Here is a 22,100-nt window from a genome sequence, read left to right on the forward strand (position 1 = left end):
GCCCATGTAGCTACATGATGGCTCTGTTTATGAGGCCATCATGGGTGTCAGTCCGGGTGATGAAAAGGATCCGACAGCAGAGTTGAAGTGCCAGCCGCCCCTTTGTCACCTGCTTCTGCCTCCCCAGTACCAGCGCAGTCCCTGCCGTCTCCCTGGCATGTGGGGAATCTCCTTAGACAAGCGTGGTAGGATGGGAGATGCTCTTAATTAACCCAAGACAGGGAGACCACAACGCTGGCCTGACTCAGTTCCCTTGGGCCTACACTGTAACCAGATGTGACAGGTTGATAGCCGATGGGTCCCCTGGGCTGGGACAAGTCTATGAACTCATTTTCCCAGGGGTCTCTATGTGACCACTGCCCACTTAACCTGGGCCAGCCCTCATATACTGAGCCTGAAGTCTCTGTGGGAAGCTCGCCTCAGTTTCCCTTAGGTTCTGACTTGGGTCTCTCTCTTTTCCTCCATCTCCTTTCCGTTCTTAGCTATCCCTGTAGCCTCCACAGTAGCTCCTCCTCTGCTGCCTGTCCCACCCAAGCTCCGCAACCGCCGTCACCTCTCCTCGGTACACTCCACCATCTCTCCTCGGTACACTCCACCATCTCTCCTCGGTACACTCCACCCTCCCTCCTTGGTACACTCCACCCTCCCTCCTCGGTACACTCCACCCTCCCTCCTCGGTACACTCCACCCTCCCTCCTCGGTACACTTCACCCTCTCTCCTCGGTACACTTCATCACCTCTCTTCCTACATTCCATCATCTCCTCTCATTACACTCCATCATCTTGGTACACTCCCATCATCTTGGTACACTCCACCATCTCTCCTTGGTACACTCTGCTTCCTCCACTCTTACCCTGAACCCATGACGTCTACTTCTTCCCAGTGACAGGTCTTTCCCTAGCACTCCAGAAGCCACATTTGTAACCCCAGCACCAGGATATGGAGGCCGGAGGATGGAATTTTAGGCCAGCCAAAATATAAGGGAGGATAGGAGGGTACAGGGAGGGAGGAAGGGAAAGTGAATTAGGAGACATGTAAAAACTCCTAATTTCAAAAGCCAGGCAGTGGTGGCATATGCCTTTAGTTTCAGCACTCAGGAGAAAGAAGAAGGTAGATCTCTGGGAGTCTGAGGCAGCCTGGTCTACAAGAGCTAGTTCTAGGACAGGCTCCAAAGCTACAGAGAAACCCTGTCTTGAAAAACCAAAACCAACCAACCAACCAAACAAAAAACAGACAAAACAACAAAAATTCCTAATTTCGTTTTCTCAAACAAAGGAGGACTGTGGGCTAGAGATGCAGCCCAGTATGAGAGTGCCTGTCCAACATGCAGAAGGGCGTGGAGTTTCATCCCAGCCCCCCTCCCCCATCATCCCATCTGGCGACACTGGGTAGCCGTCTTCTCGCCGGCCCCATGTGAGGGGAAGGGCTGTGGCTCTGCCTTGTGTGAGCACTCAGTCGGTTTAGAGTGTCTGGTGTGCTGCTGTTTTAGTGTGAAGAGAAAAGACAGTGGCTATAGATGTGTGTGCACATGAACACATGCTTGTGCGTGTGGCCATCCGTGACACCGTGAGTGAGGTTCCCATGGGGACAGTGAGGGCCTCAGTGGGTAGGGCTGGGGTATAAAAGAGATGCATCCTGTTTTTGACATTTTATTTTATTTTTTGTTTGAGTCATATAAATGTCTTAAAGCATAAAAGGGAAAACACTACAGAAGGAGGGTCATTGTTGAGTGGTCTGTGAGGTATTTGTGTGAGGATGCAGGTATGAGTGTGTTTCTCTAGGCTGTAGATTTGGGGGTGGGGCTCTGTGTTGTTAGCTCCTCACAGGTGGGACCTTGTAGATGCTCAGTAAGGTTTTTACTGAGTAGCAGGGGGTGGGGGTGGGGCTGCCCAGGAAAGTCAGCTGTCAGTAGTGGGTGCCTCTTCTAAGTCCTTACCCGTGTACCTGGACCGTATAACCTCTCAGGTCCTGGTCAGCATCTGAACCCGCGTTCTTCTGGCAGAGGTGTCCAGGATGGGGTGTGGTCACTTATCTCTGCTTGCTCTTGTCTTCACAGGCCTTCCTGCAGCGCATCAGGCAGAATGTGGCCGACTCCGTGGAGAAGGGCCTCACAGAGGAGAATGTCAAGGTGAGGGCTCGTGTGTTGCTGCTGTTGCTGCTCCTGCTGCTGCTGGCCCTGCTCCTTCCGGGTGACTCTGAACTCTAGTAGTTCAGAGGCCTCGCTCCTGGGCACTGCCTGCCTCCTACCCCCAGCCTGCTCTCCGAAGCCCTGGAAGGCCTCCCCTGGGAGGGAGACTGCACCCTAGCCCCCATTCTCAGTGCAGACTCAGCGTGGCCATTCTGCCTTCTCACCTCCTCCTGTCCATTGTGGTGTCTCTGAAAAATCTCTCCCCAAGTGTCCTGGGAGCCTGGTGCATCATGATGCCCTCCTACCCCTGCAGTGGGCACAGGCTATCAAGGCAGGCCCATGAGTCATTGGGCCGGCTTCATTCTGGCTGTGGCGCTGGGGAGTCTGGGCAGTATCAATGGGCCGTCTGTGTGCCTCTGAGGTCTGTGCTGGCCAGCGCTCTGACCTCGATTTCTAGAAACCTTTTATTTTGTGCTCTGAAAGGCCTGGACCAGGAAGAAATGGATATGAGGGGCTATGTGTATCTGAAGTACCCAGGATTCACCATCTATGTGGTCAGAGATGACTCCTGCCTAATGTCCTGACTCTTGTCAATTACATACATGTTAAGAATTCTAACCCGTTCTTTTACTGTGCTGGAAGGCATTGCCATTGCACAGCTGGTCCCGAGGGATGGGCTGGTGGGGATGGTAAAGGGATGCCTATTTTCTGGGACCTATTGCTTCATCTATCTTTCTGTCCGTCCATCCGTCCATTCGTCCATCCATCCATCCATCCATCCGTCTATCCATCAACTCAACAGATATTCACTGAGCTCTTCCATTTTATTAACTGATTTATTATGTACTTATGTTAGAGCTTGAAAGCCGTTGCTATATCTTAAAATCGCACATTGTTAGTTTTTAAGAAATTGCCTTTCTGTCAGGTCTTAACCACCATTCAACAAGGGATGTAAGTCCTGAGGGATTAGCCGTACCATACCCGGGTTTGTCCAGTGAAGGCAAGGGGAGTGTCCATGTCGAGCGGGTCACTTCCCCTCCTAGCCAGCCCTCTCCCAACTGATGAGGCTTCCACTGCCATTGATTATTTTTGTCTTTTTAAAAGACAGGGTTTCTCTGTGTAGTCTTGGCTGTCCTGGAACTCGCGCTGCAGTTCAGGCTGGCCTCAAACTCACCCTGCCTCTGCTTCCCGAGTTCAGGGATCAGAGGGGTGTGCTGCCATGTGCAGCCCTGTTTTTGCCTATTCTTAAACTTTATGACAAGAAACTCGTTTGTGCCTGGTGCCTTTCGTCATACATCTGTGGAATTCATTTGTGTTGCAGTGTGCAGCTCTGGCCCATGCTTTCCCTTGTTCTGTAATATCCACACTGCGCCCGTTCCACAGTCTAGTCTCCTGTGCTGTTTCCACTAGGGGCTGTTCTGACCATTTCTCAGTTTGTCTTTTGAGTGGGTATTTCTCATTTCTTTTGGGTCAAGGGACAGACACTTATGCAGTCCTTTCACAAAGTAAGTGTGACATCAAGGTCTAGAATGTCACCTCCAGCAGAACCAGGTTCAACCATGGGAGCTGAATTAGGCTGAAGGGAAAGTGAGCAGTGGCCAGACGATTCCCCTGGCCACCTTTCTGTGATAAGCAGTCCCCACCCGGATGGAGCAGGGCCATGGGAATGCACTTGCTGGTGCACGTGGTCCTGTGGCCAGATAGGTCTGAAGATTACAAGTGTGGCCTGCAGGGAGCGGTGCCCCGATACCTCCACAGCTGGCTGGCTGGGATGTCGGTGCTTGCTCTCTGAGCTTCCAGTTCTCAAGGATAAATTGGGGCCAGGAATGGCTTCTTCCCTGTGGAGACTGGGGTGTTACCAGTGAGTTTGCCAATCCAGACCAGGTCTGCCACTTGCCTGTACAGCTGCTGCTGGTGGGGTCACAGCCCACAGCAGCTGCCTGGCTCAGGAGAACCTCACCCACTGTTGCCTGTTAATGTACTCTGGGGTGCGGGCTTTTCTGGGATTGGCCCTGCTTTCTCTGAACCCTGATTGACTTTGACCTCTCTGTCCCTCCTAGATCCTTTTCTCCAACATCGAGGACATCTTGGAGGTCCATAAGGACTTTTTGGCTGCCCTGGAGTACTGCTTACAGCCTGAGCCTCAGTCTCAGCATGAACTTGGAAATGTTTTCTTGAAATTTGTGAGTATAGGGGCTGGGAGGAAGGGTCAGTGGGTGCGAATGCTTGTGTAAGCTTGTGGACCCGAGTTTGAGCTTTCAGTCTGCATTGGCTCTGTTATGGTGTTTGTGTGCCTATTTCTATGGTCTGGCTCTCCCAGCCACCTCCCAAGAGTCTATGGGGCATGACTTGTGCACAGTCATCAGACCTTGGCCTGCTGGGTCTCATGCTAGGCTCTTGGTGAGCTTCTGTGAGCCCCTGGGCCTCAGTAGGTCTTGCTCTTCTGACCTCCCCAGGCCTAGAGCCCTGGGTCAAGAGTTTGGAAACAGGCTCTCCTCTGAGCTGCTCAAAATCCTCTGGAAACACAAATCTGGTCGCTTCTCCCCTCTTCTAGAACTTTCATTTGCCCCACTTTGTCAGAATAAATTCCCCACATCTCTGCAGGCCTGCCACTTCCTGGAACCTAACCCCTCACCCAGCCATACAGACTCTTTGTTAGTCTAGAACATTCTAAACTGTCCCCTTGGCAGGTCCTTTTAGAGTACTGGTAATACAGGGATAAGAGACCTTGATGGTCTGTCCCTTATAGGGCAGGCGAGATGGCTCAGCAGGTAAGGACACTTGCTACCGAAGCTGGTGACCAGCATTTGATCTCCAGGACCTGCGTGTTGGAAGGAAAGCTCTGCCTCCAGTAAATTGTTTTCTGATCTCTGCATACGTGACATGCCACTCTTGTGCCTCGACAGATAATCTGTTTTATATTATTTTATTTTTTGGGACCATCTAACTCTGGCTTGCTGGAACTTGCTATTTAGATAGGGCTGGCTTTGAACTCAGAGATTTGTCCACCTCTGCCTTGAGTGCTGGTATTAATACCTTTAAAGGTGTGGGCCACCACACCCACTAGAAATTAAATTTTAAAAAAAGAGAGAAGGAAAGAAATAAGAGTCTAGCTTAAGTTCATCTGCCTGCTCCACGGGCCAGCAAACAGAAAGGACAAGCCTGAGGTTGTCTCCACATGTGTGACAACAGAACTGGATGTAGAAATGGTGAACTAGATCTCTTCAGGTTACTTATTCACGCTCTGAGGTTGAGGTCTCCACCGCATCTGCCTGCTGGGATTACTGTGAAATCCTTTAAAATCAGTTCATTTAAAAACTGTGAATAAACATACTTAGCTGAGGTGGGGGGGGCAGGAGTTCTGGACCAACCTGGGCTACTTAGACTGTGTCTCAAAAACTGGGGAAAAAAATAGAGGCAGCTGGATGGAGGAGACACTGACTTTGCCTGCACACCTGGCTGAACCCCTCCTTGCGGCAGTTCTGCAGTCGAGAAAGCAGCCTCCAGGCTGCTCAGCATGAGTCAGTGTTTTTAATTTCAAATCATGTTTTAATTTAAAATGTAGCACCCTTACTTTCTCTGCCCCCATGCTGGGGGGTGAGTCATGATGGCTTGGGATTTTTCCAGTAGCTGGAGGCAGGTGTGCAGGTGGCTTTCTGGGAGTAGCTGATGAGGTCAATCAAGTGCCACACTTGTCTAGACCTAAGCTGGGTACCATCTGGGAGAGTGCCAGAGTTGGGGTGGCCTTAGGAGCTGTGCACAGTGGCAGTGAAGGGGCCCCACTTTGGGTAAGGCAGTCATTTTCTTAGACCTGGGGCTCTTAGCAGGGATTTAGTGGCCATTGCCAGCAAACAGTACCATGCTATTATTAGTGGACCCACAGGGACAGTATGGTGTCCTCTCTAGCCCCAAAGGTCACTTGGCTTTACTCTTCATTGTTACCTCCCTGGGAACCCCAAGCAGCATCTAGGCTGTGGGAGTAGGAATTGGCCAGGCTACAGACCCTCTGCTACCCACGCAGTCCTTAGAAAGAACCTGCACCCCCAGCTGCAACCACTGTGTATTGAGTTTGCATAGACAAGCACCCACTGGCCCTTTTCTCTGTGTAGGGTGCTGTTCTAAGAGCCCCATGCTTACCAGCTTGCTAAGACTGCATCATTATTAGGGAGGTGGCACACAACTGTATTCCCAGTCCTGGGAAAACTGAGACAGGTGGATTGCCTCAAATGTGTAGCCAGCCTGGACTATGTAGTGAGTTTAAGGCCAGCCTGGGCTAAAGAGTGAAACTCTGTGTCTCCAAACTTCAGTAGCTTTTTGAAGATGGTTACTGTCACTACCTATTTTACAGATGGGGAAACTGAGGCCCAGAGAGACTAAGTTCTAGTTTGAGTTTGGGTAAGTAGTCAGTGTCAGAACTGGGATTAAGCCTGAGACATTCTGACACTGGAATCTGTCACAGTTGTGACACTGGCTTCTAAAATACATGTAGAAATCTCAGTGCCAGGCACAGTGGCGTGAGCTTGTGGCACTAGGCAAGGCAGACCTGCTTCCTTCTGCTGACATCCTGCTAGGCAGGTGACATGAAAAGTAACACAGATCTCTTTAGATAACCACACAGATGGTGACAGATATGAGGTGCAGGGTTCGTGGTGTGACTAGATGCTTCTGGGGACCACTCAGGGTCAGGATTACTGGATGCAGCAAACAGGAACACAGGATGCTTTTCAGGTATATGTTAGCCCCACATGCAGTATTAGGGATGTGCCTTATACAATGGCTTGTGTGTGCCCTTCTCTGGGCCCAGGTCTTACTATGGTTTGGAGCTGATAACATCTTCTCCTGGGTATTTTCACAGCTGTGACAACCCACATGGCTCCCCTGGTAGCTGGGTACTCTTAGTCCACAGCTGTATGCCCTTACCCACCACATCTGTGTGTCTAGCCATGTGTCTGTCTGCCTTCCTAGAAGAACACTTAGCTCCTCTGCCCCCAGGAGAGGCAAACCTTACACACAGGGACTTGATGGTGTCAGAGCAGGGTCTATATCCACAGACCAAGGCCTGAGCTGTGGCTGGGCAACTTGCTGTGAGGGCAGTGGGTGGCTGAACTAGATCTGAGGAAGCGGGGGGGGTTACTTAGTCAGTGTTCCATTGCTTTGAAGAGACACCCTGACCACAGCAACTCTTATAAAAGAAAGCATTTAATTGGGGCCGGCTTACAGTTTCAGAGGTTTAATCCATCTTCATTATGACAGGAAGCATGGCGGCACACAGGCAGACATGGTGCTGGAGAGGTACCTGACACCTACATCCAGATCTGCAGACACCAGGAAGAGAGTGACACAGGGCCTGACTTGGGTTTTTCAAATCCCAGAGCCCATCCCCAGTGGCACATTTCCTCCAACAAGGCCACACCTCTTAATTCTTTCAAGTAGTGCCACTCCCCGGAGTCTAAGTGTTCAAGTCTTGCGAGCCTGTGGTGGACATTCTTATTCAAGCCACCATGGTGCTACTTGCTACTCCTAGCTGCTCCAGGCAGCAAGTTTGGGCCCTGCCCTTTGGGAAAGCTTAAGGAAGGGATGATCTTAGAGACTGTCTTTTCCCTTACTTCCCTCTCTGCACCCATAGCAGACATTACCCAATCAATCACAATGTTCTGTCTCTGAGTTCTTAGGGGTTCCCAGAGTGCCACCATCTCCAGCTTCATTGCCATTGACTGGGGTTGCCATATAGGAAGAGCCAGACCTTTCCTTGTCTTCTGGCATGGCTCATGGTGTAGATGGAGGCAGCAGGGAGATGTCACTTTGTTATGTTTGAGCCTTGAGCTTTGCATTTTCTTCTTAGAAGATGATTTTGCACCCAGTCAGCAGCTCACCTGTCATTCCAGCTTCAGGGGCCTGATGCTCTCTTCTGGTCTCTCTGGGTTCAGTGTTCATGTATGTGAGTCACAAGAGAAGCACACACACGCACACACACACACACACACACACACACACACACACAAAGACTGGTCAAGAGGATCTTTATTATCTTTGACAAAAGCAGTAACTTAGGCTTCATTGAATAAAGGTCTATTTTTGGCGCATGTCAGCAAAATAAATCTTTTGGGGTGTGACTTAGTTTCAGGCATCACAAGATCCAGGTACCCTATGACATTTTTAGGATCATTTTTCTCTGTCCTTGGTCTGTTTCCCATGTATTGGTTTTATTCTTAGAGGGTAGTGGTGGTATATAGGGGCATCTCTTATGATGGCTGAGGTAGCCCGTATGTCTCTTCCAGAACACCATGCTTCTTTAAGGGCCTCTGTTGGTCACCCTTGCCAGGACAGGGAACTCTCTGATTGGCTGCCTATCGATCACTCTTCACATCACTGAGAGAGTACCAGATGAAAACGATTTAAGGAGAAACTTTGATTTTGGTTCACGGTTCAGAGGATGACATCTACTTTTGGTGGGACAAGCATGGTGGATCAGGAAGCCGAGAGCTCTGACTAAAAGCAGGGCCTGGCTACATCCCTCAAGGCCCATCCCTTGCCTCTCAATTCCCCTGGCCAGGCCCTACCTTTAGAACCTTTAGAGGTTCTGCAGTCTCTCCAAACACTCTTGCCCGCTGGAGACCAAGTGCTTAAAGTTGATCCCGCGGGGGGACGTTAAACCTTCCTGACCCTTGCTTTTGTCTGTCAGTATCTCTGTGGGCTGCACAGGTTGCAGGTAAAGGTGGGGTCTCCTCAAATCAGTGTGATTCTGTGCACAATAAATGCTGATTATAGTGTTTTGAGTATGTAGCTTGAGTGTTGTAATGCCCAGATGGTTAGATTCACCCCACGGTGTGTGTATGTGTGCATGCTGGGTAATGGTGGAGTTTCTTATGTTGGTCCTTTTCCAACAGTTTGTATTTGTTGCTTATGCTCTTTGTAGCCACTTCTTGGAGGGTACCTGGAGTGCCCTGCAGGGTTTACCACGTGCCAGCCTTTTCCCTCAGCTCACACATATCAGTTAATCCTCCAGCAGCCCAGATGTCAGGAACATGTTATTCATAGAAACCAAGGAGGTTTGGGGGGGGGGTGTGGAGCTCCCTGGGCAGGGTCACTGCCGCTTAGGCAGTGTGATACTGGGTGTCCCTCCTCACAATGCTTCAGAGATCCCTCAGAGCCTGTTGATTTGTGGCTTGAGGTTTCTATCCTGGGCATTGCCCCCAGCTGCCATGCCTGTCCCATGCTGTGACCTTGAGAAGCCATTGGTTGTGTGTGTGTGTGTGTGTGTGTGTGTGTGTGTGTAGGTCTAGGATCTATGAGGTTTTAGATCCCGGTTCTGTCCCATCAGGAGCTGTGAGGTGACAGGAAAGTTTTCTCCTTGCTCTTTGGGTGGATGGGTCAGTACTAACCTCATGAGGTTGTGGCGAAGAGTGACTGTCCACAGTCACTGAGACTGCAGAGTGGCCTTGACCCAGTGCTTAGCCCCTACTTGATGTGGCTGTTGCCTCTAGCTATAAGGCTGTTTCTCAGGACGGACACTCAGGTCTATGGAGTGCAGTGCACTTGTGGCAGGCTGAGACTCCTGTTAGTTTGGAAACCCCCGTTCTTCCTGCATTTCCCTCTTCTGTCTCCCTCCCAGGCTTTTGTGGAGGAGTTGGTCCCTGTCTTGCTCTTTCTTCTGTCTCCCTCCCCCATCTTCCTCCTTGGGCTTCCTCTTTCCTGTACCCTCTGTAGGAAGCATGGGCTGCTGCGGCCCCTTTAGAAACAGGATGAGCCACTTGCCCTGCAGACCCACCTCTTCCTTCCTTAGCTTCTCGGGGTCTCTGGTCCATCCTTTACCTCCGATCCAGGATCTGCAGGCCTTCATCCCCCAAGGGGCCTCCCCAGGACATCCTTGTTTGGGGCTTGGCTAATTCTAGAACCCTTTTGGAGTGAGGAATGTGTAGCCGAAAGTTTCCTCCTGAGAAGGTTCTGTTCTGTTCAGTTCTGAAACCGTGACTGGTGGATAAGGACCTGGTGACCCTTAGGTGACTTCTGGGCTGGAATGAGACCATCTTTGGGCTCAGGGTCATCTAGAGGTCAACAGAGGTAACCTCCTGCTGCTGTAACAACTTCCTGACATTTATTAGCATCACCTTGCTCTTGAGGACACCAAGACCCAGGGTGGAGGTGGGACCTTAGGTTCACAGCTATTGGTGTTCAGGCCCAGATCCCTTTGCTTAGTCCTTGACCTGGACCCTCATGATGTACTTCCTGCCTCCCATCCCCAGAAGGTCACCCAGGCTGCTAGAGAGTGAGACAACTGAACCCAGCCCTTAAGCTTTATCTGGAAGCCTGAGCCTGTAGCCTGCCCAAGGCCCCAGGGAGTCCCCTCCTCCTGCCTGTGTCCTGCCTCTCACAGCTCTGCCTTGTCTTACAGAAGGACAAGTTCTGTGTGTACGAGGAGTACTGTAGCAACCACGAGAAGGCCCTGCGGCTGTTGGTGGAGCTCAACAAGGTCCCCGCTGTGCGCGCCTTCCTCCTGGTAAGTGCCCCCCCATCTCTCCATCCATCCCCTGCCTGCCTGAACTGCCCACTGCTCCCATTTGAGAATTCCCTGGGCTATTTACAAAAACAGGCAGTGGCCAGATTAGAGTCAACTGCCAACTTCTGGTCTAAAGTAATAGTAAGGGATCAAAGTGGGTTCTGGGGATCAAACTCAGGGGCAGGCTTGGGCACCAGTGCTGTCACCTGCTGATCTGTCTTGCTTGCCCCGCCTTCCACCTTTTGAAGCAGGCTCTTACTCTGAAGTTCACACTGTTAGGATTCCTGAGGTAACAAGCATGCGCCACAATACTTGGTAAAATGTAGGGTTTAATGTTGGTCAGCCCTGTGACCAGCAAAAATTTCTAAGAAGACATTAGGACAAACACCCTCCCCCCCCCAGTCTTTGCCAACAGTAGGTTTGGGAACTTCATGATGTCAAGCACCTCTCGGTCTGAGTCTGAAAAGGGCTCCAGTCCTGCTCTGAGTCCCGGTATATTCGGTCAGAGACACCCCATTCCATGTTGCCATTTTCCGTGGGAATGTGGAACTTGGCTTATGGCGTGGAATGGTTTGATGGTGTAGCTGGGAACTTGAGCTCACAGGGATCCAACCTGCACCACGGCACCCCGCCCCCCATCATCTCTGTGCACAGCCTCCGGTCAAGCATCCCCAGGCCTTTGATGCAAACATGGCATGTGTTTCCTTCACTGGTGAGTTCCTACTGCCTGGCCCAGGGCCAGTGAGCATCTGAGGAGGCAAACTGGCCAACTCTCTTCCATTTTTGTCTTCAATTCATCAAGCTTTTGTGGCCGGTCCTACCCTACTCCAGCCCTCTGCACCTTTGAACTTTGCTCAGGAGGTCACTCTGCCCCCGTCTGTGCCTTTCACCACCTCTGTCCTACCTCAGTCCCTGCTGCCTAGACTCTACCTGTGGAGGATGTCCCCGGCCACATGAGGGGTTCTGGGAGGCAGGAAGAAGGCAGGAAGGTGAGCAGGGCATTGTAAAGGAAGAGGCCCCCTTCTCTTCCTTCTCATGCTGCCTTCCTGGTGGGCCAGGCTGCCCCATTCTGGCAGCAGCTGCCCGGGGGCTGTGTAGACAGGGAGGAGTGTGGGGTGTTGCCATGTGCCATCTGTTTCCCTCCTTGCTGGCATCTCACAGCTTCTGGCCACCTGCAAAAGAACTGTCATGGATGTTATGGGAGGTGACTGTGTTGGGAACAGACAAATTGGCTGAGATGGACTGTACACTTGCTGAGGGACTCGGGAACTCTGACTTTCTATGTCCCTGTTTTTGTATCTATTAAGTAGTTGATTCATGAATTCAGTCAGTGGCTTTGTGTTGAGAGTTTGTCAGCTTGAGGGGCTGGATCGGTGTCTGACAGGTACCGAGGTGGACAAGGCAGATGTCTCTGCCCTCATGGGGACAGTCCAGCTACAGAATCCTAAATGATGTATTATGTGGCCTTAAGTTCTCTGAAGGAGATCTGGTGCTGAGGATCGCGGGATGTGTGAGGGAAAGAAGGAATGGCTGCTGTTTTAATTTGGTCTTTGGGATAATGGTATCTAAGGTGACAGTGAAGCAGGACTGTGGATATGGTGGGAGAGAAGCAGGGGTCATTACCAGGGAGAGATTTCCAGGTGGGAGAAATGCAGTGCAAAGGCCTTGTGGTAGGTGTTTGGGGAGATGGCAGGAAGGCTGGAGGACAGAGGGGTGAGCCTGAGGGGAAAAGGAAGAAGAGAAAAGGCCAGAGGTGAGAAGAGAACAGTAGCACTGAAGGATTTCATCTCCACAAAGAGTGCAGGACCCAGAAAAGCCTCAGGGAGTTGGATCATCTGTGCACTGAGTGCCCTCCATGTGGGGTCTGACCCATGATCAGCAAGCTCCATCCCCAGGGAGAGCATGGTGGGATTCCAGAGACTAGCAGTGTCACTGTGGGTGGAGTGGGATGTCGTGGAGTTACGTAGAGGATGGCTCAAATGAATTTGTGTGGGAAAGAAAGGTCCCTTGGCTTTGTGAGGTCGGAGCAAGGTTAGGCACATCTCTTCAGGTCACTGAATGAATATTTACCATATATTAGCAGCTTTAAATGAGACCATGTGCCCCACTTAGTGTAGGAAATTAGAGGCTCAAAATCGAGGGGTCTCAGGCCCCGCTCCCTTGGATCCCTCCAGGAAAGCCGTCCTCCCTCCTCCAGCCCCAAGTGGTCCTGTCTTGAACCCCTCACACCATTCCTATCTCCTACTTCCATGGCCTCCCTGCATCTTCTCCTCTTACATAACTTCATGTCCTCTCCTTGGCCCATGACTTCATTCCAGCCAATCACATCTGTGGAGATCCTGTTTCCAGATATTGTGTCTGGGTGGGGGTGGCATTTGGGGGTAACATCATTTAGCACTACTGCGACAGTCTGGGCAAAGGCATGCTGTCCAGGGGCAGGAGTTGGGCCAGTGTCTATAGAGAATGAAAACCCAGTTGATAGTCTCTCTGAGAACTGGTTTTGGGATGTCCATGAAGCAGAAGGCCCCAAGATGACGCCAGGACAAGGTCTACTCTGGTTTTCCTTTCTATCAGGGCAAAATGCTGTGGCAGAGGCAGCAGCAAGCTTTGTTTATTAAAATACAAGTGAAATACCGCTGTATTTCCCTTCTGTCTAAAATAAAAAGATGGCTATAACTAATATAAGAAAACTATGTATAATAAGTACAATGGCTATATACAATACATAGAGACAATAAACGCATCAACAATGTGTAATCCATTTGCACTTGACAAATTCAGAGAAAATATTTCCTATCTATCCTATTTTGGCGAGATAAAGTCTTATACTTAATTTACTTTCTGTCACAACTTGCTTTCTATATCTGGTAAACAAGGAAAGCTATTTAGTCTTCAACTCCCACAGAGACCCAAGAAGGACATAATATTAACCGAGTAAGCTGAAAGTACTAGCAAGCTACTTCCATTAAAAAAAAAAAAATGTGAGTAGTGACAGAAACAGCTGGCTGCCTGGGCAGTCACTCAAAGTTCCTCTGCAACGATAGGGCCTACAGACCTAGCATAAACTCACAGTTCCTGGGTCCAGTTTGTCACTGTGGCGAAGTCAAGGCTGAAACTTAAAGTAGCTGGCCAGCTGGTCACATCACATTCCCAGTCAAGATTAGAGAGGGAACAAATGCATGTGGTGCTTAGCACCCAACTCTCACCCTCCACTCCTAAACAGTCTAGGCCACAACCTAGGGAATAGTACTGCCCTCACTGGGTTGGGTCACTCCACATCAGTTAGTATAGTTGAGACAATTCCCCACAGGCATGACTACAGGCCAATCTGATCTAGACAGTTGCTCATTGAGACTGTTTTCCCAGGTGAGCCTAGGCTGTGCCAAGCTGACAATTAAAAGTAAGCATCGCAGAACCCTAACATTTGGTCGACTAGAGTAGCTTTGCCCTCAGATGGTGAGGGCTGCACTGGGAACAGGGGAGCAGGATTACCCTTTTAGTTGAGAGGCAAGGCATGTAGGGGAGCCTGAAGCCTGGAGTGCAGGGAAGGGGCTAGGCTGGAGGAGGGAGCTGGACATTCTTCAGTCAAGGCTGCTCTAAAGCCATGGGTCTCAGTGTGGTCTACACCTGGGAAGTTAATGTGGCTGGCACAGAGGGCCAGGATGGCCACAGGGTGACACTAATCTGAGGGTCATAGACATGTATGGGTTTTGAGGAATTCTGTCTCCAGGCCCCGGAGAGGCAGGAGAGCAGCGAACACAGCCCGTACATTTGCTTGCTTTTCTTTCAAATGAAAGTCAAAAGAGGATTGGATGTAGCTCAGTTGGAGTGCTTGCCCCACGTGCATTAAACCCTGAGTTCCATACCTAGCACCACGTAAACAGGGCATAGTGTCGCATGCCTGTAATCCCAGGACTCAGGAGATGGAGGCAGAAAGATTAGAAATTCAAGGTTGTCTTTTCCTACACAGTGAGTCCACAGCTAGTCTGGGACACATGAGACCCTGTCTCAAAAAAGATTTTGGAACTTTGGGAAAGGTGGTAGCTGTGGCCATACTGTTTGAGTCTGAAGGGCTTTTGACCATTCCCTGCCAGTCTCCTGGGCTTCTGGAGACTTCTCTCTCCTCCTCAACTCTCTGTTCTTTGCCTGGAGCTGACATCACCCAGGCAGCTTGGGGTGAGCGCTGGCTTAGAGGACAAAGGCCCAAGTGTGCACAGTGTGGGGTCTGGCATCACCCAGCTGCCTCAGCCAGGGCCCCTTGTCTGTGCCAGGGACAGATGCAGAGGCTGAGGCCATATAGGCAGCCACAGCCGGGTCCCAGGGTACAGAATTGCGCTTCTCAGAGAAGAGAGTCTGTGATGATGCCCAGAGGGCAGTTGGGCATCCCCGGTACTCAGGCCAACTGAGGGTGCCACGGCTTCCCATGGAAAATGGAGACGGCCAGCACACTTGTTCCTGAGGCTGCTGCGTGTGTGCATCTCTAGAATATGCTGAGAACACAGGGAACCATAGATGGGAGTTCTGGTTCCTGAGAGTCTGGGTTCATTTCTCTCTGCAGAAGAAGAAGGCTGAGGTGTTGGTGATGCCATCTTTCCTTAGTTTGCTGACTTAGCTATGTGTGTATACACTACACACTGTGAGCCTAAGGTACTAAGACTGTCCACCTCAGATATGAAATTCATGCTTCCAGCATCTGCAACGTGAGTTCTCTTGTCAGAACCCCTCAAATGGGGGACACTGCCTGTGACACGGAATGAATGGCCTACTGTGTTAGTACTAGGTGGAGGAGTCTTGACAGGGACTGGGGAGATGGTAAAGTAAGTCAGAGCCTGCACTGGACCCTGCACTTGCAAGAAGCCAGGTGTGGCGGGACATCTGTGATCCTAGCGTTGGGGAGGTGGAGACAGAAGGACCCCTGGGGCTCATTGTGAAGCCAGCCTAGCCAAATCAGTGTGAGTTCCAGGTTCAGTGAGAGACCCTGTCTCAAAAAAGGTGTAATCCACATGTGACAGCACACACCTTTAATCCCAGTACTTGGGAGCCAGAGGCAGGGGCATGGCCAGTGGCAGGTAGATCTCTGTGAGTTCAAGGCCAGCCTGATCTGGCCAGAGTTCCAGAGGAGTCAGGGATACGTAGTGAGACCTTATCTCAAAAATAAATCAGTAAATAAATATAATAGAAAATGACAACTTGGCGTTGACCTCTGGCCTCAATACACACTTCTAGTAGCGTGCACAGCTGTAACCTCCATCTGTGACATACTAGTCCAGGAGTTAAGGGCTGGACACCCCAGACTCCAGTGTCTGAGCTGTGACCTGACAGAGTTACAGTCTCCAGTTCTTGGCTAGTTGGAGGTCAGGCTTCGGATTGTTGTCACATACACAGATCGTGATTTAAAAAAAAGAAATCATTGTTGGGGCAGGAGAAGGCTTTGTGGGCCGGGCCCAGCATGAGCAGAGAGTCAAGGTGGCACATGGAGGCAGGGCTGTGCTGGAGGTGGTGGCAGGAGTTCTGGTAACCCTTGTAGAATCCTGGTTTTGAACTCTGCCTGTTGAGAAGCATTCACGTCTCCCCATTTCACTGGTAAGTCCCCAGTTCACAGCCTGCTGCTTCATCTTTCTTTGTTCTTCATGAATAGCCATTTGGGGCCTGGAGACATGGTACAAAGGCCAAGAGTTCATATTAGTCTTCCAGAGGACCAGAGTTCGGGTCTCACAACCCTCTATAATTCAAGGGACAGGGGACCTAAGACTCTCTTCTGGCCTGTACCGGCACCTGCACCCATGCGGCATCTAGTCACTCAGACACACATGTACAAGTGAAAACAGAAACCAGCAGAAAGCAGACAGCAGTTGGGTTTCTTTTCCATGCCTCTAAACAACTTATAAATGGGGTTGTGCTGTCCATGACCTTCTGTTCTTCTGTCTTGCTCCAGTAGGTTTTGGGGTTTATGTGTGCTGCTATGTCAGCCCTGGTTCTCCCATGTTCCCTGATGTTTGGGATGCTCTTGTATGAATCTGCTACACATCAATTTAAACAAAAATACATATGCTTTATTTCTCTAGGAGAGGACTATTTAGGGTGATTCTTGTGGTTGGCCAACCTAAATAAGGTAGTGTGACTGTCCCATCTTCCTGTCTCTTGGTGTGTGTGCGTGCGTGCATGTATGCATACATGTGTCTGTGCATGTATGTGTGTGTTAAATTTCTCTAGACCAGAATGACAAATTTTTCTATAAAAGGCTCCAGAGCCAGGGGTTTTGGACTTGCAGTTCTGTGGTTCTTCTTAACTCCTGAGGGACTGTGTGTGGTGTGACCTTATAAAGCAGCACCTGAATGCTGAATGCTTTATGAGTGAAATCAGGCCCTAGGCCACACTATTCGACCTCTATAAAGACTCCTACAGGGAAGCCTGGCGAGGTGGTGCACACCTTTAATCCTAGCACTCAGGAGACAGAGACAAATGGATCTCTGTGAGCTAGAGGCCAGCCTGGTCTACAAAGTGAATTCTAGGACAGCCAGGGCTACACAGAGAAACCCTGTCTGGAAGAACAAACAAGCAAACAAGACTCCTGCAGGGTTCTAGAGTTGGCCCCTCTGCTAGGTTGCTGAACTGCCTCCTGAATACCTACCTACCTATCTTCAGTATGTTTAGAGAGTTCCCATACTCCCATGTTGTCCTTGGCCCCTATTAATGACGGTCTCGTGTCCCTTTATAGAGCTGCATGCTGCTGGGAGGCCGGAAGACCACGGACATCCCTCTGGAGGGTTACCTGCTGTCCCCCATCCAGAGAATCTGCAAGTACCCACTCCTGCTCAAGGTGAGACTCCTTGGTCCTGTCCCCAGGCAAAACCGGCAGGCCGTGCCAGGCCCACCGACAAACTTCAGGAGCTGTGGCAGAGTTGGCCCTGGGCCAGGCCGGACCCATGCCGGCCCCTGCCTCTTTCTCTGCAGTTCTCTGGGCTTCCATGCCTCTCGTCATCTCTGTTGAGGCAGCAGATGGCTGTTGGCATCTGGACTCACACCCTGTCAGATTTAAAGTCAGTTGGAGGCCCTGAGCTTCTCTCTTGGAGTTCTGATGGACAGCCTGAGAGTCACTCTGGCTGTGGCCAGCCATCTGTGGCTAAGGGAACGGTATATTCCAAATGGTTTGGATTTGAGTCATGTGGTTTGACATGAACCAATTACAGGAAACTTTGGCTTGGACCACTGATCATCTTCCAACCTGCTTAGACCCTCGCTTTTCCTTTGAACCGGTCTCTAGCCACTGGGTAGTGCTGTGCTCTGGTTGGCTGAGATGGGCCCTGTCTTAGGGTTTCTATTGCTTGATGAAACACCATAACCAGAAAGCAAGTTGGGGAGGAAAGGGTTTATTTGGCTTACATTTCCACATTGCTGTTTGTCACTGAAGGAAGTCAGAACAGGAACAAGGCAGGAGTTGGTGCAGAGGTCATGGAGGGGAGCTGCTTATTGACTTGCTTCCCGTGATCTGCTCAGCCTTCTTACAGAACCCAGGACCACCATCCTAGGGATGGCACCACCCGCCATGGGGCTGGGCTGAGCCCTTCCCCACTGATCACTAATTGAGAAAATGTATTACAGCTGGATCTCATGGAGGCATTTCCTCAGCTGAGGCTCCTCTTTTATGACTCTAGCTTGTGTCAAGCGGACACACAAAACCAGTCACTACAGGCACCCACATTCTGCTCTGCTCCAGGGACAGTGTGCAGAGTTGGACTGTGTTCTGATTGGCTGAGATTTGGATCAGGTGCTCAGACTTGAACCTTAAGCCAGTTACTAGAACCCTTATGCCACAGACCCAAGGAGGGACAGACAGGCTGGCACCAAAACCTGGGCTCTTCCTGGAGGGCATAGAATGACTTGGCACAATCATCCATGCATCTGCTGTCACATTCCCTGCTAGCCTCCTCGGTCTGCCCTTGGCTGAGCAGTTCAGGGTAGACCTGACCCTAGACCACTCCAGTCTCAGCTTCAAAATCAGCAGTTGGGCAGGTCCCAAGCTATGTGGCTGACTTTATTCCCATCTGCTGCTCAGTCCTGCTGTCCCAGGCCTTACAAATGATGATGGCTGTTGGCTAGTGCCAACCTTGGCTCTGTCCTGAGGCCTGTCTGATAGTGGTTCTTGGGCTCCCTGCTGGCAAGTTAATACACTGCTTGTGTCTCGTTCATGAACCTGCTCATAGGGATCGTCCGTGTCCTTGTTCTGTGAATTGGGAGGGTAAGGAAGGTGCTCCGGAAATCTTAGTCATCACTTTGTGCTGGAGAAGGTGGGTGACCTGAAACATCTGAACTGACAAGATTCTGGGTCTGTCAGCAGTGCTGGGGTCATAATTCTTGTATGTGTTCTGGGGGATATGTAATGAGTGGGTGCCAAAGACCCAACCTTGGATATATTTATGGGGAGCCATCTACCTGTTTTTGAGATACAGTGTCTTTCTGAGGTGCACTATTGGGCTAAAATGACTGACTGTTGAGCCCCAGAAACCTGTCTGCCTGTCTCCGCTTTCCCAGTGATGTGATTACAATCGTGTCGCCGCGCCTAGCTTCTATGTGAGTGCTGAGGATCAAACTCAGGACCTAGTGCTTACACAGCAGGACTGAGCCATCTCCCCAGCCCAGACACTATGCTCTAACGTAGGAAGCCGTGGCAGTGGACTCAGCAATCCCTGTGCCTCCTCCAGCTCTCAGCTGCTTGTACCTCTGAGGGAGTCCAGTGGAAGCTCAGCCGTGTCCTCCTGTGGCTCCAATGATCACACAGGCAGTGGACAGTCTGGACTCAGAAGCTGCAAGTGGAACCGGACTCCAAGAAAAGACACCCTCTCTTTTGCATTCCCACTGATTCTAGTGCTCAGGCAGACATACACTGTGAGCTTTAGAGAGAGGATTGGTGAGACCAGGGCTTGGTGACCAGATCCAGCCAGAAAAGTTTGTTCATGCGACTTGTGAGCTAAGAATGGGACTTGCGCTTTTGCAAAGCTTTCAACCAGAGCAAAACCACTACCAAAGAACCCCAGACCAACCAGTGTGTGCTAGAGGATCTGGTGCTGCTGGCTGAGCCTAGCTGTGTGCTCTGTGTCCCTATCTGGCTCCTTGCTGCTCCTGCTTAAGTGCTGGGCTCTATAGCCATGGCTGCCTGTGTCTGAGTTTCAGCTGTGTGGTTTATTAGCCCCGGTTCTTGAGGAAATCTGGCCACTTCTTGTGCCTCAGTTTCCTCTTTGTGATTCTGGATTTGTTATAAAGTGCCGTGCAGCTTGGTCGGGAGGGCAGATGAGGCCATCGGGACACAGAGAAAGGGAAATGGCTGTCCCAGACCACAGGAGCCAATACTGACCAGTCTCATTTTAGAGTCTTAGCCCCGTCTCCAAAGTGGCACATCTGTCAAAGAAGCATGCCTGGGAGCTAAGTCACCACGGTGCTTGAGGGTGAAGCCTGCAGTACTTGTCACTTCCCTAAATGGGGCCTGAGAACATTGATGGCTTCATGGCTCAGTGGCGAGTCTGCTTTTCTGGGTTTTAAGCCTTGAACATCTGACCTTTGAGGGAAAACTCTCACCTGCAGCCCCAGAGCTGAGTTGAATTGTTAACCCCTTGGTTTCTAAGTCTTGACCAAGTCTGGGGTCATAGGAGTTTGTACAGAAGCAGATGCTGTGATACATGTCAACTCATGAGGAAAGACCCGTGTGGCCTCGAAGCCTGGTGGACCTGAGGCCTGTTCCCTTTTTCTCTAGGGCCTGGGGTTTAGTCCCAAAGGACTCCTGTCCCAGGAAGATGGAGGCAGCTGGGGCAAACCGCTGGCTGCCTCTGCAGGAAGCACCCACAGGAAGTGGTGGAGGCCTGGTCGTGCCCTTTTGACAGCTGTGCACACTGCTGCTGTCTTCTCTCTCTCCAGCTGTGTGTATTGGGAGCCTGAAGGCTGCTGGGGACCAGCCAGCAGGGCCTGAGATTCCTATGGGGACATGCATGCTCTCTGACCAGACAACCGTTCGGTGTCCCCGCCTTAGCGTCCACCGCTGGAACATTTGTATCAGCGAGCAGCAGGGGCTGAGGGCCTTTTACACCCTCCCGGGGCGGGGGCTCCTTTGCTCACAGTTTCCAGGCCATTCTAAAAGATGACCCTGTTCACGCAGCAGCTGACTCCAACCCCAGCCTGCTCCCTCAGTCATGCAAACATGCACCCACAGATGTCCTCAGTTCTCTGAGCCTCCTTGTTCTCACTGAACTCCCAATGGTGCAGGCTGCAGGCTTGGGGAGCCTGGGGTGGGGGATGAATAGTGAAAGCCTTTTGGGAACAGCCCCAAAAGCTGAACTTGAACATTGCCTAAGAATAGCCAGAACATTCTATTTTGGCTCCTGAACCCGCGCTCTGGATAGACTGTTGGCGTTTTCAGCCTTTATTGAGTTTTCCATCAATGTTTCCAGGGAGATGATTCAGAGCCCAGTGACGTCTTGATGTGTGGTGAGCAGGTCCCCCGGGGGAAGCCAGCTGATATTGGCCCTTTTGATGGCACCTGGCCTTTGCTGTGACCCTGCTTGTCCTGGCTGCTGACATGGCCCTGGGTCCACACCTGGAACAACAGACTCTAACCTGACCTTGAGGCTTCCAGATCTTGGTGGGTCTACAAGGATTTTGGAGTATCCTGGGATGAGCAGGAGGTCCTAGGTGACCGAGAGGGACCTTGGCCACTAGTTCCTGGTCTCCTTTGCTCCTTATGTCCCTGACCTCTGATATAGGTGCCACTGGCTCCATCATGGGCTCTTTGCCCTGTCTCACTAGTGAGTTGTCTTCATCCATTGTGACTTACAAAGATAATTGCAAGTATATTCACAGATTGAGCCACCAAAACTTACAGTAAGCCTGCAGTGTTTCTATCACCCTAGAAGTAGGCCCCGCCCTCTGAACAATGTGTACCCATCTCCTTCTGCCTCCTTCCACCTCCTCCTCTGTCTCTGAATTTACTTTTCTAGATGCTTTATACAAAAGGAGTCATAAATCTTATCCTTGTGTGTCTGGCTTTTTTCATTTGGTATCATGTACTTCACACTGTGGCATGGGTTCATAGTTCATTCCCTTTTCATGACTGAGTAGCACTCCCCTGTAAGCTGGGCCACGCCTTACTGTCCATTCATTGGCTGGTGGACATTTAGGACACTGCCATGACCATCCACAGCTCTCAGCACACACGTCCCTGTTCTCCACATGCTGACTCTCATCCTCCCCAGCATGGCTTCCCTCCCAGTCTACCTCCGGTCTCCATCCCAGGAATCAGCCACTTCATCCTGGAGGCTTCTCAGGACAAACTTTGGGTCATCTTTGGCCCCCACTCTCCCTCACTCCACTCCAGCTGGTGAAGAAGCCCTGTTGCCTGCACTATGGAGTTTGCCCAGGGCTGGCAGCTTGCTGACTCCTGCACTCTGCCTCTCCTGAGGCTACCCCAACACCAGCGGGCCTCCCTG

At 50.9% G+C, this 22,100-nt stretch overlaps 1 protein-coding gene across 1 annotated transcript in view; it reads left to right on the plus strand.

Annotated features, from left to right (window-relative positions):
- Nucleotides 1-22,100, plus strand: part of Prex1 (phosphatidylinositol-3,4,5-trisphosphate dependent Rac exchange factor 1) — a 156,043-nt gene that overhangs the window by 67,026 nt on the left and 66,917 nt on the right. Inside the window, exons 2-5 of the mRNA XM_087910975.1 lie at nt 2,058-2,129; nt 4,190-4,312; nt 10,522-10,626; nt 17,345-17,446. Coding sequence (XP_087767101.1) covers nt 2,058-2,129; nt 4,190-4,312; nt 10,522-10,626; nt 17,345-17,446 — 402 coding nt within the window. The remainder of the gene's footprint in view (nt 1-2,057; nt 2,130-4,189; nt 4,313-10,521; nt 10,627-17,344; nt 17,447-22,100) is intronic.

Source organism: Myodes glareolus, chromosome 10 (assembly GCF_982192425.1).
Source record: "Myodes glareolus chromosome 10, mMyoGla1.1, whole genome shotgun sequence".
Lineage (NCBI taxonomy): Eukaryota > Metazoa > Chordata > Mammalia > Rodentia > Cricetidae > Myodes > Myodes glareolus.